The sequence below is a fragment of the Salvelinus fontinalis genome, chromosome 8, assembly GCF_029448725.1.
Source record: "Salvelinus fontinalis isolate EN_2023a chromosome 8, ASM2944872v1, whole genome shotgun sequence".
In the NCBI taxonomy this organism is placed as follows: domain Eukaryota; kingdom Metazoa; phylum Chordata; class Actinopteri; order Salmoniformes; family Salmonidae; genus Salvelinus; species Salvelinus fontinalis.
Window position 1 is genome coordinate 45,313,640 of NC_074672.1, and position 20,792 is coordinate 45,334,431.

The 20,792-nt window shown below is 41.2% G+C and overlaps 1 protein-coding gene across 1 annotated transcript in view; it reads left to right on the forward strand.

Annotated features, from left to right (window-relative positions):
• The first annotated feature begins 7,420 nt into the window (after positions 1-7,420).
• Positions 7,421-20,792, forward strand: part of LOC129861325 (AMP deaminase 2-like) — a 69,943-nt gene continuing 56,571 nt past the window's right edge. The window contains exon 1 of the mRNA XM_055932656.1: positions 7,421-7,651. Within this exon, the coding sequence (XP_055788631.1) occupies positions 7,546-7,651 (106 nt within the window). The 5' untranslated portion in view covers positions 7,421-7,545. The remainder of the gene's footprint in view (positions 7,652-20,792) is intronic.

The window sequence follows — 20,792 nt, forward strand, 5'->3', positions numbered from 1 at the left end:
ACAGGACTCTGGAGACACACAGAAGGCTTGGTGCGTGGTGTAGGCACTGGTGGTAATGTGCTGGAGACACGCACCACAGGGCTAGTACGTGGAGGAACAGTAACAGGACGCACAGGACTCTGGAGACACACAGGAGGCTTTGTGCGTGCTGTAGGCACTGTCTTAACCAGACGGCTAGCACGCACCTCAGGACGAGTATGGAGAGCTGTTCCCGGTGACATTAACTCACCAACACGCTCATTCGGACGGATGCCGTGCCTCATGCACCAAACCAGTACATCCCTCATAACTCTCTCCTCCAATTTCTCCATTAATTCCTTTACTGTCTCTGCGTCGCTCACTTCCAAATCCGCCCTCACCGGCTCCTTACGGTAAGCAGGAGGAGTTGGCTCACGTCTCCCGACTGACCCAACTAAACTACCCGAGAGCCCTCCCCCAAGAAATTTTTGGGTTTGACTTACGGGGTTCCAGCCTTGTTTCCGTGCTGCCTCCTCATATCGCCGCCTCTCTGCTTTCGCTGCCTCCAGCTCAGCTTTGGGACGGCGATATTCTCCCGGCTGTGCCCATGGATCTTCTCCGTCCAATATTTCCTCCCAACTCCAATAATCCTGTGTAGCAGGCCACTGCTCCAATTCACGCTGCTTGATCCTTTGGTGGGTAATTCTGTCACGATCGTGTGGAGGAGAGACGGACCAAGATGCAGCGGAATAATGATACATCTTCTCTTTTTATTTAAAGAAGATGAACGAACAAGACACACTTTAACAAACTATACAAAACAACAAACGACCGTGAAGCTAAATTACGTTGTGCACATACACATACAGGCTACAAACGTTCTACATAGACAATTACCCACATCACATGAAAGCCTATGGCTACCCTAAATATGGCTCCCAATCAGAGACAACAGAAATCAGCTGTCTCTAATTGGGAACTCATTCAGGCAACCATAGACTCTCCTAAACAACTAAACCAACATAGACAACGCTAGACACATGCACTACACACAAACCCATACAATGCACCCAACACCCCCTTTACCATATAATCACCCAAAACCGACAAAACACAAACATTCCCCATGTCACACCCTGACCTAACTAAAATAATAAAGAAAACAAAGAATACTAAGGCCAGGGCGTGACAGTAGGCCACTCTGGTAGGCCTACATTAGGATCAAATAGCCACAGTAGCCTACTTGACCACTGTCTGAAACTGTAACTTATAGCGTGTACAGCCTCAGTGTTCACAGTAAACCCATTCCAGAAGTTACACAGAAATGTAACAATTTTCAAGTTTGCGCTCAGCAGACCTGAAATTTGCTTAGTGACAAAAAACATTAGAGGGAACATTGCTTACCTCCCAAATGTATTTCCAATATAGTGCACTACTTTTGACCCGGGCCAATAGGGAGTCCCATAGGGCTCTAGTCAGAAGCAGTGCACTACATAGGGAATAGGGTGCTGTTCGGGAAACAGCCGGGAGCTTTTGGAGGGCTTCCATATGTTCTGTCATCTGTCCTGGCTGGCCACTGAGGTACTTTACTATGATGTCATCTCTCCTGGCTGGCCACTGAGGGACTATGATGTCACCTGGCCACTGAGGTACTATGATGTCATCTGTCCTGGCTGGCCACTGAGGGACTGTACTATGCTGTCATCTGTCCTGGCTGGCCACTGAGGGACTGTACTATGCTGTCATCTGTCCTGGCTGCCACTGAGGGACTGTACTATGATGTCATCTGTCCTGGCTGGCTATTGAGGTACTGTACTATGCTGTCATCTGTCCTGACTGGCCACTGAGGTACTGTACTATGATGTCATCTTTACTGGCTGGCCATTGAGGTACTGTACTATGATGTCATCTTTACTGGCTGGCCACTGAGGTACTGTACTATGATGTCATCTTTACTGGCTGGCTACTGAGGTACTGTACTATGATGTCATCTTTACTGGCTGGCCACTGAGGTACTGTACTATGATGTCATCTTTACTGGCTGGCCACTGAGGTACTGTACTATGATGTCATCTTTACTGGCTGGCCACTGAGGTACTGTACTATGATGTCATCTTTACTGGCTGGCCACTGAGGTACTGTACTATGATGTCATCTTTACTGGCTGGCCACTGAGGTACTGTACTATGATGTCATCTTTACTGGCTGGCCACTGAGGTACTGTACTATGATGTCATCTTTACTGGCTGGCCACTGAGGTACTGTACTATGATGTCATCTTTACTGGCTGGCCACTGAGGTACTGTGCTGTGAATGTTGATGTTGATGTGTGCCCTGAACCTGCAATTACATAGTAAAGAAGGTTTATATTCTCATGAGTTTAACAGATAGTTAAGCTTCCCCATACATGGAGTAGAATAATATATTCTAGATAATAGATCTCTGTAATAAAACGTTGTTTTTTTGATAATAAAAAAAACATAATTTTTTGTATTATCTTAATAGTATTATCTTAAGAAATGATATGATAAATAGGACTTGTGGAGTTATGTCACACATGCAGCTTACACAGACATATGGAAATGTCTGCTCTATCCAAAATTACAACCAACTAATTGCAGCATTACCACAAAAAAATGAAAGAGGAAAGTGGAAGGGGAGAAAGTAGAGAACTTGTCTGTCAACATTAAAAGCCATAATGGGTTAAAGAAAACTGGGATAAATAAAGAAGTTTACCAGTTTCATTTAAGGACCAAAAAATTGACAGCCGTACCATATAGATTGCAAAATAGTTGAGAAGAGATTTTTATTATACAAAATTCTTGCAACCAATAGAATGTTATATATATGGGGGATACAACCTTCCCAGCTCTGCAGATTTTTCTGCGAAGAGACAGAATCATTAGATCATTTGTTTTGGTATTGTTCATATGTAGCTTGTTTTTGGTCACAGGTCCAGGAATGGCTGAAAAATTGCAACATTTACCTGGAGCTAACGCTACAGATAGCAGTACAGGGTGATCTGAAAAGTCATAGTCAATCGATCAATAGTATCATAATACTTTTAGCAAAAATGTCATCTTTAATGTACATCTGTAGAAACTATGAGAATAGAAAGCACAGTTGAAAAATATATGGCAATTAGAAATCCTAATATGGATGGTGTTAAGAGATAGATGGGAGGGGTGGAATGGAGCTGAAGTGTGGGACTAATAATAAATAATAACAAGATAACTAATGTATAACATACTGTGTTTTACTGAAATCAAACCGGATGGCCATCAGAAATAGATGGGAGAGGTTGAGGGTAGAGGAAGGACATGGGTAATAGATGGGAGAGGTTGAGAGTAGAGGAAGGACATGGGTAATAGATGGGAGAGGTTGAGGGTAGAGGAAGTACATCAGAAATAGATGGGAGAGGTTGAGGGTAGAGGAAGGACATGGGTAATCGATGGGAGAGGTTGAGGGTAGAGGAAGGACATGGGTAATAGATGGGAGAGGTTGAGGGTAGAGGAAGGACATGGGTAATAGATGGGAGAGGTTGAGGGTAGAGCAAGGACATGGGTAATAGATGGGAGAGGTTGAGGGTAGAGGAAGGACATCAGTAATAGATGGGAGAGGTTGAGGGTAGAGGAAGGACATGGGTAATAGATGGGAGAGGTTTAGGGTAGAGGAAGGACATCAGAAATAGATGGGAGAGGTTTGGGGTAGAGGAAGGACATCAGAAATAGATGGGAGAGGTTGAGAGTAGAGGAAGGACATCAGAAATAGATGGGAGAGGTTGAGGGTAGAGGAAGGACATCAGTAATAGATGGGAGAGGTTGAGGGTAGAAGAAGGACATCAGTAATAGATGGGAGAGGTTGAGGGTAGAGGAAGGACATCAGTAATAGATGAGAGAGGTTGAGGGTAGAGGAAGGACATCAGTAATAGATGAGAGAGGTTGAGGGTAGAGGAAGGACATCAGTAATAGATGAGAGAGGTTGAGGGTAGAGGAAGGACATCAGTAATAGATGGGAGAGGTTGAGGGTAGAGGAAGGACATCAGTAATAGATGGGAGAGGTTGAGGGTAGAGGAAGGACATGGGTAATAGATGGGAGAGGTTGAGGGTAGAGCAAGGACATGGGTAATAGATGGGAGAGGTTGAGGGTAAAGGAAGGACATCAGAAATAGATGGGAGAGGTTGAGGGTAGAGGAAGTACATCAGAAATAGATGGGAGAGGTTGAGGGTAGAGGAAGGACATGGGTAATAGATGGGAGAGGTTGAGGGTAGAGCAAGGACATGGGTAATAGATGGGAGAGGTTGAGGGTAGAGGAAGGACATCAGTAATAGATGGGAGAGGTTGAGGGTAAAGGAAGGACATAAGTAATAGATGGGAGAGGTTGAGGGTAAAGGAAGGACATCAGTAATAGATGGGAGAGGTTGAGGGTAGAGGAAGGACATGGGTAATCGATGGGAGAGGTTGAGGGTAAAGGAAGGACATCAGTAATAGATGGGAGAGGTTGAGGGTAAAGGAAGGACATCAGTAATAGATGGGAGAGGTTGAGGGTAGAGGAAGGACATCAGAAATAGATGGGAGAGGTTGAGGGTAAAGGAAGGACAGGAGTAAAAACAAACAAAAAACACAACTATTGTAAAATAGTAAAAACGAACACAATAGAACTATTATAAAATGGATTGTGTCCTTAAAATGTGTATAGTATGTATAAGCTGGAAATACAGGCCTAAGTGTTGTTGTCCGTTAGTTTACTCCAATCAGAGAAGAGGTTGTGTCACGTGCTCTCTATCTCTCCGGCCTCTAGGTCACCAGGCTGCTCGTTAGGGTGCACACCTGTCACCATCGTTACGCGCATGATGACACTCACCTGGACTCCATCACCTCCTTGGATACCTGTCCTTTATGTGTCTCTCCCTTTTGGTTTCTTCCCCAGGTGTTATTGTTCCTGTATCTGTGTCATGTTGGTACGGTTGTATTTGTTGGTTTATTTGTTAAATGTATTCACTCCCTGAACTTGCTTCACGACTCTCAGCGTACATCAATATATATATATATACTGTATATTTTAAAAATATATATATTTATAAATATATATGAGTATGTATGTATGTATGTATGTATGTATGTATGTATGTATGTATGTATGTATGTATGTATGTACAGTATGTATGTGCGTATATATATATTTGCAAAAAGATCAATTGGGGATTGTAAATGATGCAGACAATTATATTGATGGGAAGCTACAATCTATCTGCAATATTAAAGCTGATCCTCCCATTAAAATAATTACAATCCCTGTTTATGGTAGTCTAGTGGGTCATCTACACTCCACCCTCCCCTGAGAGAGAGAGATCTTCCAGTCCAGTGGCTTGTGCTCACGGTCTGCTCAGCCCCTCTCTACAGGCTGGCCTGCCACCCTGGCTTTCCTTCAAAAAAGAGGCTCACTCTCCTTCTCTCTCTCTCTCTCTCTCTCTCTCTCTCTCTCTCTCTCTCTCTCTCTCTCTCTCTCTCTCTCTCTCTCTCTCTCTCTCAATTTAATTCAATCCAAAGGGCTTTATTGGCATGGGAAACATGTTTACATTGCTTAAGCAAGTGAAATAAATAATAAACTAAGTGAAATAAATAATATAAAATTAACAGTAAACATTATCTTTCCTCTGTCTCTCGCCCTCTCTCTCTCTCAATTCAATTCAATTCAAGGGGCTTTATTGGCATGGGAAACATGTGTTAACATTGCCAAAGCAAGTGAGGTAGATAATATACAAAAGTCAAATAAACAATAAAAATTAACAGTAAACATTACACATCTCTCTCTCTCTTTCCTCTCTCTCTTAGTTTCTCTCTCTCCTCTCTCTCTCTTCCTCTCTCTCTTTCCTCTCTCTCTCGCATTCTCTCTCTCGCCCTCTCTATCTCTCGCCCTCTCTCTCTTTCCTCTCTCTCTCGCCCTCTCTCTCTCTCTCCTATCGTCTCTCTTTCTCCCTTTGCTTATCTTTCCCCTCTCTATTTTACTATCTCTCCTCCTCATATCCTTATCATGCCTCCAGATCTTTCTTCTAATGTGTCTCCCAAAATTACCTTTAATCAACAACCTTTAATGCAATAACTGTTGATGTTATTGTTTGACTATCAGTCAGAGAAATTCATGTCCACTTCTCATTTTCCCATTGGATTTTTCTTTCTCCACATGATGGTTGCCGGGGCAACAGAACAGAGCAGAGTGTAGCTGGCTGGAGCCGTGTTGTGTGTAACGTTGAGTAGCTCTGTCACGCCCACCGCAGGACTGTCGACACCGCATCCAGGCGTAGAACACACACACACACACAATCAGTGTCACACACACACACACACAATTAATTTTACATACACTCACACATTCAGTGTTACACACAAACACACACACACGCGCACACACACTTACACACACACACAATCAGTGTCACACATGCAGGGATGGAGTACTGTGGGATGTAGGAGGAGGCAGCCTTACTGCAGCATGAGAGCAGAACAGGAGCAGTCAGTACAGCAGTCCACACTTGAACATCCCCCCTCTCACACACACCCCCCGGCTCGCTCCCTCTCTCTCTCCTCTCTCTCTCCTCTTTCTCTCCTCCTCTCTTACTTCAGTACAGCAGTCCACACTTGAACATCCCCCCTCTCACACACACCCCCCGGCTCGCTCCCTCTCTCTCTCCTCTCTCTCTCCTCTTTCTCTCCTCCTCTCTTACTTCAGTACAGCAGTCCACACTTGAACATCCCCCCTCTCACACACACCCCCCGGCTCACTCCCTCTCTCAGCATCTGTGCTGCTTCCATCTATCTATCCATCTATCTATCTATCTATCTATCTATCTATCTATCTATCTATCTATCTATCTATCTATCTCTCTGTCTCGCCCTCTGTCTCTCCCTCTCTCAGCATCTGTGCTGCTTCCATCTATCTATCTATCTATCTATCTCTCTGTCTCTCTGTCTCTCTGTCTCTCTGTCTCTCTGTCTCTCTGTCTCTCTGTCTCTCCCTCTGTCTCTCCCTCTGTCTCTCCCTCTGTCTCTCCCTCTGTCTCTCCCTCTCTCAGCATCTGTGCTGCTTCCATCTATCTATCTATCTATCTATCTCTCTGTCTCTCTGTCTCTCTGTCTCTCTGTCTCTCTGTCTCTCTGTCTCTCTGTCTCTCTGTCTCTCTGTCTCTCTGTCTCTCTGTCTCTCTGTCTCTCCCTCTGTCTCTCCCTCTGTCTCTCCCTCTCTCAGCATCTGTGCTGCTTCCATCTATCTATCTATCTATCTATCTATCTATCTATCTATCTATCTATCTATCTATCTATCTATCTATCTATCTATCTATCTATCTGTCTCTCCCTCTGTCTCTCCCTCTGTCTCTCCCTCTCTCTCTCTCCTCTCTCTCCTCTCTCTCCTCTCTCTCCTCTCTCTCCTCTCTCCCCTCTCTCTCTCTCCTCTCTCTCCTCTCTCTCTCTCTTCTCTTTCTCTCCTCCTCTCTTACTTCGTGTCTCCCTGACTCTCCCTCTGCAGTCTGCTCCAGCTCCACCGTGCTGTGCTGGTCTTTTCTTTCTTGACTGAACCAGCCAGGGAAGATGTCGTCCAACCCGTCCCCAGGAGCAGGGTCTGGACCCGGGACCAAACCCAAATCCCAGTCCCCCTTCAGGAAGAGGGGCAGCCTGCAGTACTCAACCAGCCCATGTAAGGAGAGGGACCAGGGGGATGGGGATGGAGGGGTAGTGGGTAGTTTATATACCATGTTTATCTGTTACTGACTGTGTTGTGTATGTATGACTGATGAAGAATGAGAGGATGCAGGTTATTCTCATTAAGATCAAATCTATTTTACAGTTGTCAGTTACTTAATTAACTCACAGAATGATGTTCTATAACTGGGATTATGTGCTGTTTACATCGAAGCGTTCAGTCCATTTAGCAGGTGTAGGGAATATGATGAAGGCAGAGTTTCCGTGACGACGTTTGTCCTCGAATAGTTCGGGGAGCTAGAGACCTGTTGATCGAGGGGAAAGGAGGGGAATTTTTTTCAACAAAATATTTAGTATCCCAAAAAAAGCAACATGGATTCCTTGCGTTCAGTGATTTCCATTTTTGCTAGATGGTTCTTAAAAAGTTAATATAGAATTGTTGTCGTTTTTGCTTATCGTTAGTTTTCCACAAAACGGTGAGATTCAAGCCAGACTCAATCCATATTCTACGCTTGAATATTTCAGTGGACCCAGAGGCAGTCTCTCTATGATGGAGTGAAATATGCTGTAACCTTGCTGCACCAGTGATTCTGTGATCCTCTTTGATCCCTATAACTGAACGAGAGGATTACCTATGCTGTATTACTATATGCACAGTACGCCATTCACACTGCCATCACCGCTACAGAACAGAGGATCTATCTGACATGTTCTGAGGTCTAGAACCATAGAAATCACAGGAAGTTGTTGGCACCTTAATTGGAGAGGACGGGTTTTGTGGTATGAGTGTAATGGTATCTAATACATCACCTGGTTACCACCCGGTTACCACTTGGTTTCCACCTAGTGTCCACCTGGTTACCACCCGGTTACCACTTGGTTTCCACCTAGTTTCCACCTGGTTACCACCCGGTTAACACTTGGTTTCCACCTAGTTTCCACCTGGTTACCACCCGGTTACGACTTGGTTTCCACCTAGTTACCACCCGGTTACCACCCGGTTACCACCTAGTTTCCATCTGGTTGCCACCCGGTTACCACTTGGTTTCCACCTAGTTTCCACCTGGTTACCACCCGGTTACCACTTGGTTTCCACCTAGTTTCCACCTGGTTACCACCCGGTTACCACTTGGTTTCCACCTAGTGTCCACCTGGTCTAGTCTATTCGCTCCATTCCAGTTATTATGAGTTGTCCTCCCCTCAGCAGCCTCCTGTGATAGAAATAGAAGATCTAGAATGGAAAGGTAGAATGATAGAACAAAACGTACCAGTATATAATCGATAGAACATAGAATATTTCTGTGTCTTAGACTATTACTTGGTGAACGATACAACACCCTTATCTTCCTGCTCAATTCCGGCATATTCTTCCTTCAGTTTCAGTGGGGAAAAACACAGTTCAGTTATTTCTTGAAAAGATTATGCAAATGAGAATAGCACATTCCTGTTGTCGTGGGACTATGTGAATGTTGTGAAACAGAGGAGTCAGGAGGAAGGTAGCTGACAGAGGTTTCATGCACTGATGGCCGTGTTCTACATCTTTGAATTCTGGGTAAAAAAAAAAAAACACAATATTTTCATTATATTCGACATACAAATCAAGAGCTGGTGACTATAAGGTTCTATCTGCAAAAAGGCGATTCTGAGACAATAGGCTTTAAAGTTGGTTTGAATAGTGTCAGTGATATTTATAATTTTTCTTGTATTCTTTTGAACTTGACATGAATTGGGGCATTTAGATGTCTATACAGGTAGATGTCTATATAGGTAGATGTCTATATAGGTAGATGTCTATATAGGTAGATGTCTATACAGGTAGATGTCTATACAGGTAGATGTCTATTAGATGTCTATATAGGTAGATGTCTATATAGGTAGATGTCTATACAGGTAGATGTCTATATTGGTAGATGTCTATACAGGTAGATGTCTATACAGGTAGATGTCTATATAGGTAGATGTCTATATAGGTAGATGTCTATACAGGCAGATGTCTATACAGGTAGATGTCTATTAGATGTCTATATAGGTAGATGTCTATATAGGTAGATGTCTATTAGATGTCTATATAGGTAGATGTCTATATAGGTAGATGTCTATACAGGTAGATGTCTATATAGGTAGATGTCTATTAGATGTCTATATAGGTAGATGTCTATATAGGTAGATGTCTATATAGGTAGATGTCTATATAGGTAGATGTCTATATAGGTAGATGTCTATATAGGTAGATGTCTATATAGGTAGATGTCTATTAGATGTCTATATAGGTAGATGTCTATACAGGTAGATGTCTATATAGGTAGATGTCTATATAGGTAGATGTCTATTAGATGTCTATATAGGTAGATGTCTATATAGGTAGATGTCTATACAGGCAGATGTCTATACAGGTAGATGTCTATATAGGTAGATGTCTATACAGGTAGATGTCTATATAGGGTAGATGTCTATATAGGTAGATGTCTATTAGATGTCTATACAGGTAGATGTCTATATAGGTAGATGTCTATTAGATGTCTATATAGGTAGATGTCTATTAGATGTCTATATAGGCAGATGTCTATACAGGTAGATGTCTATATAGGTAGATGTCTATACAGGTAGATGTCTATATAGGGTAGATGTCTATATAGGTAGATGTCTATATCGGTAGATGTCTATATAGGTAGATGTCTATATAGGTAGATGTCTATACAGGTAGATGTCTATATAGGTAGATGTCTATATAGGTAGATGTCTATACAGGTAGATGTCTATATAGGTAGATGTCTATATAGGTAGATGTCTATATAGGTAGATGTCTATATAGGTAGATGTCTATATAGGTAGATGTCTATATGGGTAGATGTCTATATAGGTAGATGTCTATTAGATGTCTATATAGGTAGATGTCTATATAGGTAGATGTCTATATGGGTAGATGTCTATATAGGTAGATGTCTATTAGATGTCTATATAGGTAGATGTCTATATAGGTAGATGTCTATATAGGGTAGATGTCTATATAGGTAGATGTCTATACAGGTAGATGTCTATATAGGTAGATGTCTATATAGGTAGATGTCTATATAGGTAGATGTCTATATAGGTAGATGTCTATATAGGTAGATGTCTATATAGGGTAGATGTCTATATAGATGTCTATATAGGTAGATGTCTATATAGGTAGATGTCTATATAGATGTCTATATAGGGTAGATGTCTATATAGGTAGATGTCTATATAGGTAGATGTCTATATAGATGTCTATATAGGTAGATGTCTATATAGGTAGATGTCTATATAGGTAGATGTCTATATAGGTAGATGTCTATATAGGTAGATGTCTATATAGATGTCTATATAGGTAGATGTCTATATAGGTAGATGTCTATATAGATGTCTATATAGGTAGATGTCTATATAGGTAGATGTCTATACAGATGTCTATATAGGGTAGATGTCTATATAGGTAGATGTCTATATAGATGTCTATATAGGTAGATGTCTATATAGGTAGATGTCTATATAGGTAGATGTCTATATAGGTAGATGTCTATATAGGTAGATGTCTATATAGGTAGATGTCTATATAGGGTAGATGTCTATATAGGTAGATGTCTATATAGGTAGATGTCTATATAGGTAGATGTCTATACAGGTAGATGTCTATACAGGTAGATGTCTATATAGGTAGATGTCTATATAGGTAGATGTCTATACAGGTAGATGTCTATATAGGTAGATGTCTATATAGGTAGATGTCTACATAGGGTAGATGTCTATATAGGTAGATGTCTATATAGGTAGATGTCTATATAGGGTAGATGTCTATATAGGTAGATGTCTATACAGGTAGATGTCTATATAGGTAGATGTCTATATAGGTAGATGTCTATATAGGTAGATGTCTATATAGGTAGATGTCTATATAGGTAGATGTCTATACAGGTAGATGTCTATATAGGTAGATGTCTATATAGGTAGATGTCTATATAGGTAGATGTCTATATAGGTAGATGTCTATATAGGTAGATGTCTATATAGGTAGATGTCTATATAGGGTAGATGTCTATATAGGGTAGATGTCTATACAGGTAGATGTCTATATAGGTAGATGTCTATATAGGTAGATGTCTATATAGGTAGATGTCTATATAGGTAGATGTCTATATAGGTAGATGTCTATATAGGTAGATGTCTATATAGGTAGATGTCTATATAGGTAGATGTCTATACAGGTAGATGTCTATATCGGTAGATGTCTATATAGGTAGATGTCTATATAGGTAGATGTCTATATGGGTAGATGTCTATATAGGTAGATGTCTATATAGGTAGATGTCTATACAGGTAGATGTCTATATCGGTAGATGTCTATATAGGTAGATGTCTATATAGGTAGATGTCTATATAGGTAGATGTCTATACAGGTAGATGTCTATATAGGTAGATGTCTATATAGGTAGATGTCTATATAGGTAGATGTCTATATAGGTAGATGTCTATATAGGTAGATGTCTATACAGGTAGATGTCTATATAGGTAGATGTCTATTAGATGTCTATATAGGTAGATGTCTATATAGGTAGATGTCTATATAGGTAGATGTCTATATAGGTAGATGTCTATACAGGTAGATGTCTATATAGGTAGATGTCTATTAGATGTCTATATAGGTAGATGTCTATATAGGTAGATGTCTATATAGGTAGAGAACATTGAACAGAACAAGGTTATGTCAATAACTCAACTTTGGAGAAAAAAAAATGCAGATAGAACCCTTATGGTCCTAAACTCTCAACATGTTTTAAACTGAGTGGGCCGTGTGCCTCTCCAGTCTCAGACAGACAGACAGACGGACGGACGGACGGACGGACGGACTGTATCACAACCAGACAGACAGACAGACGGACACAGACAGACAGACAGACAGACAGACAGACAGACAGACAGACGGACACAGACAGACAGACAGACAGACGGACGGACGGACGGACGGACGGACGGACGGACGGACGGACGGACGGACGGACTGTATCACAACCAGACAGACAGACAGACAGACAGACAGACAGACAGACAGACAGACAGACAGAAACAAACAAACAAACAATGAATGTGTTATTAACACCTAGCCCAGTAGCCAACAACATATCAGATGTCAAAACACCACTACCGGGTAGATTATTGGAATTTTGTAATCTGTTTACATAACGTGTTATTAAATAAACAAATGTATCATAAAAAAAAAGCTGAGCATTTACGTCTGTGCAGGAAGATTGAATTAATTTGCTTAAAGGGTATGTAGCATAAACGTAATCACATGTAACATAAGGATTTGCATTAGAATACGCATTAAAAGTTCCAATGCAAAATTACATCTCACTTTTCAATTTTTAGAGTAATTACATAAAACTGATCAGAATTCCAATGAATGCCGATGACATGCCAGAAAAAAACATTTGCCGGCGTGTGACGTAATACGGATGACCCAGCAAGCCAGCCTATAACTGTCAACTTCAGATTTACAGTGGCTTGCGAAAGTATTCACCCCCCTTTTTCCTATTTTGTTGCCTTAAAACCTGGAATTAAAATAGATTTTTTGGGGGGAGGGTTGTATCATTTGATTTGCACAACATGCCAACCACTTTGAAGATGCAACATATTTTTTATTGTGAAACAAACAATTGTCATTTTTGAGTATAAGTAAAGATACCTTAATAGAAAATGACTCAAGTAAAAGTGAGTCACCCAGTAAAATAGTACTAGAGTCTAAAAGTTTCTGGTTTTAGGCCTCGCGAGTGTCGCAGCGGTCTAAGGCACTGCAGTGCTAGAGGTGTCACTACAAACCCAGGTTCGATCCCGGGCTGTATCACAACCAGCCGTGATCAGGAGTCCAATATGGTCAGGGGAGGGTTTGGCCAGTGGTGCTTTACTTGGCTCATCGCTCTCTAGCGACTCCTTGTGACGGGCCGGGTGCCTGCAGGCTGACCTCGGTCATCAGCTGAACAGTGTTCCCTCTGACACATTGGTGCAGCTGACTTCCAGGTTAAGAGTGCGAGTGTTAAGAAGCGCGGTTTGGCGGGTCATGTTTCGGAGGACGCATGAGGACTCGACCTTCGCCTCTCCCGAGCCCGTTGGGGAGTTGCAGCGACGAGACAAGATCGGAAAAAAAAGTACAAAAAATAAAAAAAGACGTTATTTGAACAACTTTATTGTCCACTCAGTGTGGAAGTTTGGATTGAATGAGGCAACAGGTTGGAACGGGAAGAGCTGTGGTAGTGATCCTGGAATGGATGAACTGTTAGGATGAATCATAACAGTTTAAGCAGAGAAACAGTTGGCTTGGTATTAACACCTCTCCACGCACCATGTGTCCTGGTGGTGAACCTGGTACATTATATTGGATAGACCCAGAGAGAGAATGTTCTAAAAAGAGATGACTCATTTAAAATGTCACCATCTGGTTAATTTAAACAGGAGAGAGAGAGAGAGAGATGTAGAGAGAGAGATGTAGAGATGTAGAGAGAGAGGTGTAGAGAGATGTAGAGATGTAGAGAGAGAGAGATGTAGAGAGAGAGATGTAGAGAGAGAGAGATGTAGAGATGTAGAGATGTAGAGAGATGTAGAGATGTAGAGAGAGAGATGTAGAGAGAGAGGTGTAGAGAGATGTAGAGATGTAGAGAGAGAGATGTATAGAGAGAGAGATGTAGAGAGAGAGAGATGTAGAGAGAGATGTAGAGAGATGTAGAGAGAGAGAGATGTAGAGATGTAGAGAGAGATGTAGAGAGAGAGAGATGTAGAGATGTAGAGATGTAGAGAGATGTAGAGATGTAGAGATGTGTAGAGATGTAGAGATGTAGAGATGTGTAGAGAGATGTAGAGATGTAGAGAGATGTAGAGAGAGAGAGATGTAGAGATGTAGAGAGATGTAGAGATGTAGAGATGTGTAGAGAGATGTAGAGATGTAGAGATGTAGAGATGTAGAGATGTGTAGAGAGATGTAGAGAGATGTAGAGAGATGTAGAGAGATGTAGAGAGATGTAGAGATGTAGAGAGAGAGAGATGTAGAGAGATGTAGAGAGATGTAGAGATGTAGAGAGATGTAGAGAGAGAGATGTAGAGATGTAGAGAGATGTAGAGATGTAGAGAGATGTAGATAGATGTAGAGAGATGTAGAGAGATGTAGAGAGATGTAGAGAGATGTAGAGAGATGTAGAGAGAGAGATGTAGAGATGTAGAGAGAGATGTAGAGATGTAGAGAGATGTAGAGAGATGTAGAGAGATGTAGAGAGATGTAGAGAGGTGTAGAGAGAGATGTAGAGAGATGTAGAGAGAGAGATGTAGAGATGTAGAGAGAGAGATGTAGAGATGTAGAGAGAGATGTAGAGATGTAGAGAGAGATATGTAGAGAGATGTAGAGAGATGTAGAGAGATGTAGAAAGAGATGTAGAGAGATGTAGAGAGATGTAGAGATGTAGAGAGATGTAGAGAGATGTAGAGAGATGTAGAGAGATGTAGAGAGATGTAGAGAGAGAGAGATGTAGAGAGATGTAGAGAGAGAGATGTAGAGAGATGTAGAGAGAGAGATGTAGAGAGATGTAGAGAGATGTAGAGAGAGAGAGATGTAGAGAGATGTAGAGAGAGAGAGATGTAGAGAGATGTAGAGAGATGTAGAGAGATGTAGAGAGATGTAGAGAGATGTAGAGAGATGTAGAGAGATGTAGAGAGATGTAGAGAGAGATGTAGAGAGATGTAGAGAGAGAGAGATGTAGAGAGATGTAGAGAGAGAGAGATGTAGAGAGATGTAGAGAGAGAGAGATGTAGAGAGATGTAGAGAGAGAGAGATGTAGAGAGATGTAGAGAGAGAGAGATGTAGAGAGATGTAGAGAGAGAGAGAGATGTAGAGATGTAGAGAGAGAGAGATGTAGAGAGATGTAGAGAGATGTAGAGAGATGTAGAGAGATGTAGAGAGATGTAGAGAGATGTAGAGAGATGTAGAGAGAGAGAGATGTAGAGAGATGTAGAGAGATGTAGAGAGAGAGAGATGTAGAGAGATGTAGAGAGAGAGAGATGTAGAGAGATGTAGAGAGATGTAGAGAGAGAGAGATGTAGAGAGATGTAGAGAGAGAGATGTAGAGAGATGTAGAGAGATGTAGAGAGATGTAGAGAGAGAGAGAGATGTAGAGAGATGTAGAGAGAGAGAGATGTAGAGAGATGTAGAGAGATGTAGAGAGATGTAGAGAGATGTAGAGATGTAGAGAGAGAGAGATGTAGAGAGATGTAGAGAGAGATGTAGAGAGAGATAGATGTAGAGAGATGTAGAGAGATGAAGAGAGAGATGTAGAGAGATGTAGAGAGATGTAGAGAGATGTAGAGAGATGTAGAGATGTAGAGAGAGAGAGATGTAGAGAGATGTAGAGAGATGTAGAGAGATGTAGAGAGATGTAGAGAGATGTAGAGATGTAGAGAGAGAGAGATGTAGAGAGATGTAGAGAGATGTAGAGAGATGTAGAGATGTAGACAGAGAGAGATGTAGAGAGATGTAGAGAGATGTAGAGAGAGATGTAGAGATGTAGATAGAGAGAGATGTAGAGAGATGTAGAGAGATGTAGAGATGTAGAGAGAGAGAGATGTAGAGAGATGTAGAGAGATGTAGAGAGAGAGAGATGTAGAGAGATGTAGAGAGATGTAGAGAGATGTAGAGAGATGTAGAGAGATGTAGAGAGAGAGAGAGAGAGAGATGTAGAGAGAGATGTAGAGAGATGTAGAGAGATGTAGAGAGAGAGAGAGAGATGTAGAGAGAGATGTAGAGAGATGTAGAGAGAGAGATGTAGAGAGATGTAGAGAGAGAGAGATGTAGAGAGAGAGAGATGTAGAGAGAGATGTAGAGAGATGTAGAGAGAGACGTAGAGAGATGTAGAGAGATGTAGAGATGTAGAGAGAGAGAGATGTAGAGAGATGTAGAGAGATGTAGAGAGAGAGATGTAGAGATGTAGAGAGATGTAGAGATGTAGAGAGAGATGTAGAGAGGTGTAGAGAGATGTAGAGAGAGAGAGAGATGTAGAGAGATGTAGAGAGATGTAGAGAGAGAGAGAGATGTAGAGAGATGTAGAGAGATGTAGAGAGATGTAGAGAGATGTAGAGATGTAGACAGAGAGAGATGTAGAGAGATGTAGAGAGATGTAGAGAGAGATGTAGAGATGTAGATAGAGAGAGATGTAGAGAGATGTAGAGAGATGTAGAGATGTAGAGAGAGAGAGATGTAGAGAGATGTAGAGAGAGAGAGATGTAGAGAGATGTAGAGAGATGTAGAGAGATGTAGAGAGATGTAGAGAGATGTAGAGAGAGAGAGAGAGAGAGATGTAGAGAGAGATGTAGAGAGATGTAGAGAGATGTAGAGAGAGAGAGAGAGATGTAGAGAGAGATGTAGAGAGATGTAGAGAGAGAGATGTAGAGAGATGTAGAGAGAGAGAGATGTAGAGAGAGAGAGATGTAGAGAGAGATGTAGAGAGATGTAGAGAGAGACGTAGAGAGATGTAGAGAGATGTAGAGATGTAGAGAGAGAGAGAGATGTAGAGAGATGTAGAGATGTAGAGAGAGAGAGATGTATAGATGTAGAGAGAGATATGTAGAGAGAGAGAGATGTAGAGAGATGTAGAGAGAGAGAGATGTAGAGAGAGAGAGATGTAGAGACATGTAGAGAGAGAGAGATGTAGAGAGAGATATGTAGAGAGATGTAGAGAGATGTAGAGAGATGTAGAGAGAGATGTAGAGAGATGTAGAGAGATGTAGAGATGTAGAGAGATGTAGAGAGATGTAGAGAGATGTAGAGATGTAGAGAAATGTAGAGAGATGTAGAGAGAGAGAGATGTAGAGAGATGTAGAGAGAGAGAGATGTAGAGAGATGTAGAGAGAGAGAGATGTAGAGAGATGTAGAGAGATGTAGAGAGATGTAGAGAGATGTAGAGAGAGAGAGATGTAGAGAGATGTAGAGAGAGAGAGATGTAGAGAGATGTAGAGAGATGTAGAGAGATGTAGAGAGAGAGAGATGTAGAGAGATGTAGAGAGATGTAGAGAGAGAGAGATGTAGAGAGATGTAGAGAGAGAGAGAGATGTAGAAATGTAGAGAGAGAGAGATGTAGAGAGATGTAGAGAGATGTAGAGAGATGTAGAGAGATGTAGAGAGAGAGACATGTAGAGAGATGTAGAGAGAGAGATGTAGAGAGATGTAGAGAGAGAGAGATGTAGAGAGATGTAGAGAGAGAGAGATGTAGAGAGATGTAGAGAGAGAGAGATGTAGAGAGATGTAGAGAGAGAGAGATGTAGAGAGATGTAGAGAGAGAGAGATGTAGAGAGATGTAGAGAGAGAGAGAGATGTAGAGATGTAGAGAGAGATAGATGTAGAGAGATGTAGAGAGATGTAGAGAGAGAGATGTAGAGATGTAGAGAGATGTAGAGATGTAGAGAGATGTAGAGAGAGATGTAGAGAGATGTAGAGAGATGTAGAGAGAGAGAGAGATGTAGAGAGATGTAGAGATGTAGAGAGAGAGAGATGTAGAGAGAGAGAGATGTAGAGATGTAGAGAGAGATGTAGAGAGATGTAGAGAGATGTAGAGAGATGTAGAGAGATGTAGAGAGAGAGAGATGTAGAGAGAGAGAGATGTAGAGATGTAGAGAGAGAGAGATGTAGAGAGAGAGAGATGTAGAGAGATGTAGAGAGAGAGAGATGTAGAGAGAGAGAGATGTAGAGATGTAGAGAGAGATGTAGAGAGATGTAGAGATGTAGAGAGAGAGAGATGTATAGATGTAGAGAGAGATGTGTAGAGAGAGAGAGATGTAGAGATGTAGAGAGATGTAGAGATGTAGAGAGAGAGAGATGTAGAGAGATGTAGAGAGAGAGAGATGTAGAGAGAGAGAGATGTAGAGATGTAGAGAGAGATGTAGAGCGATGTAGAGATGTAGAGAGAGAGAGATGTATAGATGTAGAGAGAGATATGTAGAGAGAGAGAGATGTAGAGATATGTAGAGAGAGAGAGATGTAGAGAGATGTAGAGAGAGAGAGATATGTAGAGAGAGAGAGATGTAGAGAGATGTAGAGAGAGAGAGATGTAGAGAGAGAGAGATGTAGAGAGAGAGAGATATGTAGAGAGAGAGAGATGTAGAGAGATGTAGAGAGAGAGAGATGTAGAGAGAGAGAGAGAGAGAGAGAGAAAGATGTGTATTTCTAGTGATTCTATTTCTATGGAGCAAAGGGCCTCATGGTCCCCATAGATTCGTTTTGAAACATAATGTAGGCCTTGTGTTGAGGTCAAGGAGTGTAGACACTCCGCTTTCCACTTGAGAATGTATCAGAGTAAGGGAATAGTGGTGTAGAGTGGGGCCCCACAGAACCTGGGAGCTTACAGCTATCACTGTGGTGGCCATAATGGGAGGGTGAGTATAGTAACCTTAGATTAGGTTTGATCTGAGGATTACCTAATAATTCTTGATAATAATTCTTGATCATTCCCACTATTGGTTTAGGTGTGTTTGTGTATGACAGCTCAGAGATGTTTTCCCCAATAACTATGGATCAATAACTATGGGATCAATAACTATGGATCAATAACTATGGGATTAGTAACTATGGATCAATAACTATGGGATCAATAACTATGGGATCAATAACTATGGATCAGTAACTATGGATCAATAACTATGGATCAATAACTATGTGATCAATAACTATGGATCAGTAACTATGGATCAATAGCTAAGGATCAGTAACTATGGGATCAATACCTATGGATCAGTAACTATGGATCAATAACTATGGATCAGTAACTATGGGATCAATAACTATGGATCAATAACTATGGGATTAATAACTATGAGATCAATAACTATGGGATTAATAACTATGAGATCAATAACTATGGGATCAATAACTATGGGATCAATAACTATGGATCAATAACTATGGGATCAATAACTATGGATCAATAACTATGGATCAGTAACTATGGGATCAATAACTATGGGATCAATAACTATGTGATTAATATCTATCGATCAATAATTATGGGATTAATATCTATCGATCAATAACTATGAGATCAATAACTATGGGATCAATAACTATGGGATCAATAACTATGAGATCAATAACTATGGGATCAATAACTATGGACCAGAAACCACTTGTGTTTAGGTGTGCAAATGCATCTGAAGATGCTGTATCTGACTACTGGTGATAGAAATGAACTCATGAAACTCAGCGTATTCCCTGTCATGTGGTGTCCTCAGTCAGACTGGGTGGGATGTAATCTCTACATCAAACAGCTTCCAGTGCGTTTCAACAATGATTGACAGCTAGGGCCTGTTATACAACGGGGTCTAATCCTGAATTCTGATTGGTTAAAACCGCATTCCAGCTTGTGTCTATTCCACAAATTACCACCGGCTAAATCTATGAAGTTAAAATGCCTTTTTACTCTGTCCAATCTGACTTCGCAATCCACTGTCTCATCAGCCCAGCCAGGCAATTTATAAACTTGATCTCCACTATAAAAAGCATCTAGACATTATCTCACACTTCTTTTAGACTAACATTTGGTTTTCAACAGCAGAGATTTGTAATAACCTTGCTCTCTGTCTCTGACATTTGCAACATTGTTGCAATATTCAAATCTCCATCTGTCCTATGGTAATGAGCGTGTCGGGAGTCGGGACGAGACAGACAGGCAGACAGCTTTTCTCAGCCAGTCAAAATCATGAATCAGCTGGACAAATTTGTATTGATATATACAAAGACATGTCAATTGGAAAAAGGTAGTTTGCAGTCTTTCCAGCTTCAGTTTGAAGTGATTGTGTTAGCTGTGTTGTTGGCTAGCTCCTCTGTACAACAGTGTCCTGACGAGAGAACACATTTTCTATGCCAGGCGAAATCGCACCTCATTACCTAACTGTTATGCATGCATCCAAATATATGTCACTAGAAAACAGCTTTAACAAATGAAGCTACTGTTGTTATTGTCTGCACTGTTTGATGTGACTGTAAGTTAGCCGTAGTTGGCTAGCAAGCAAGGGCTAAGAACGTTGCCAGCCAGTATGGCAATGGAACATTTTAAAACGAAAGACTGGGTCTCGTCCATAGATACAGAACAAAA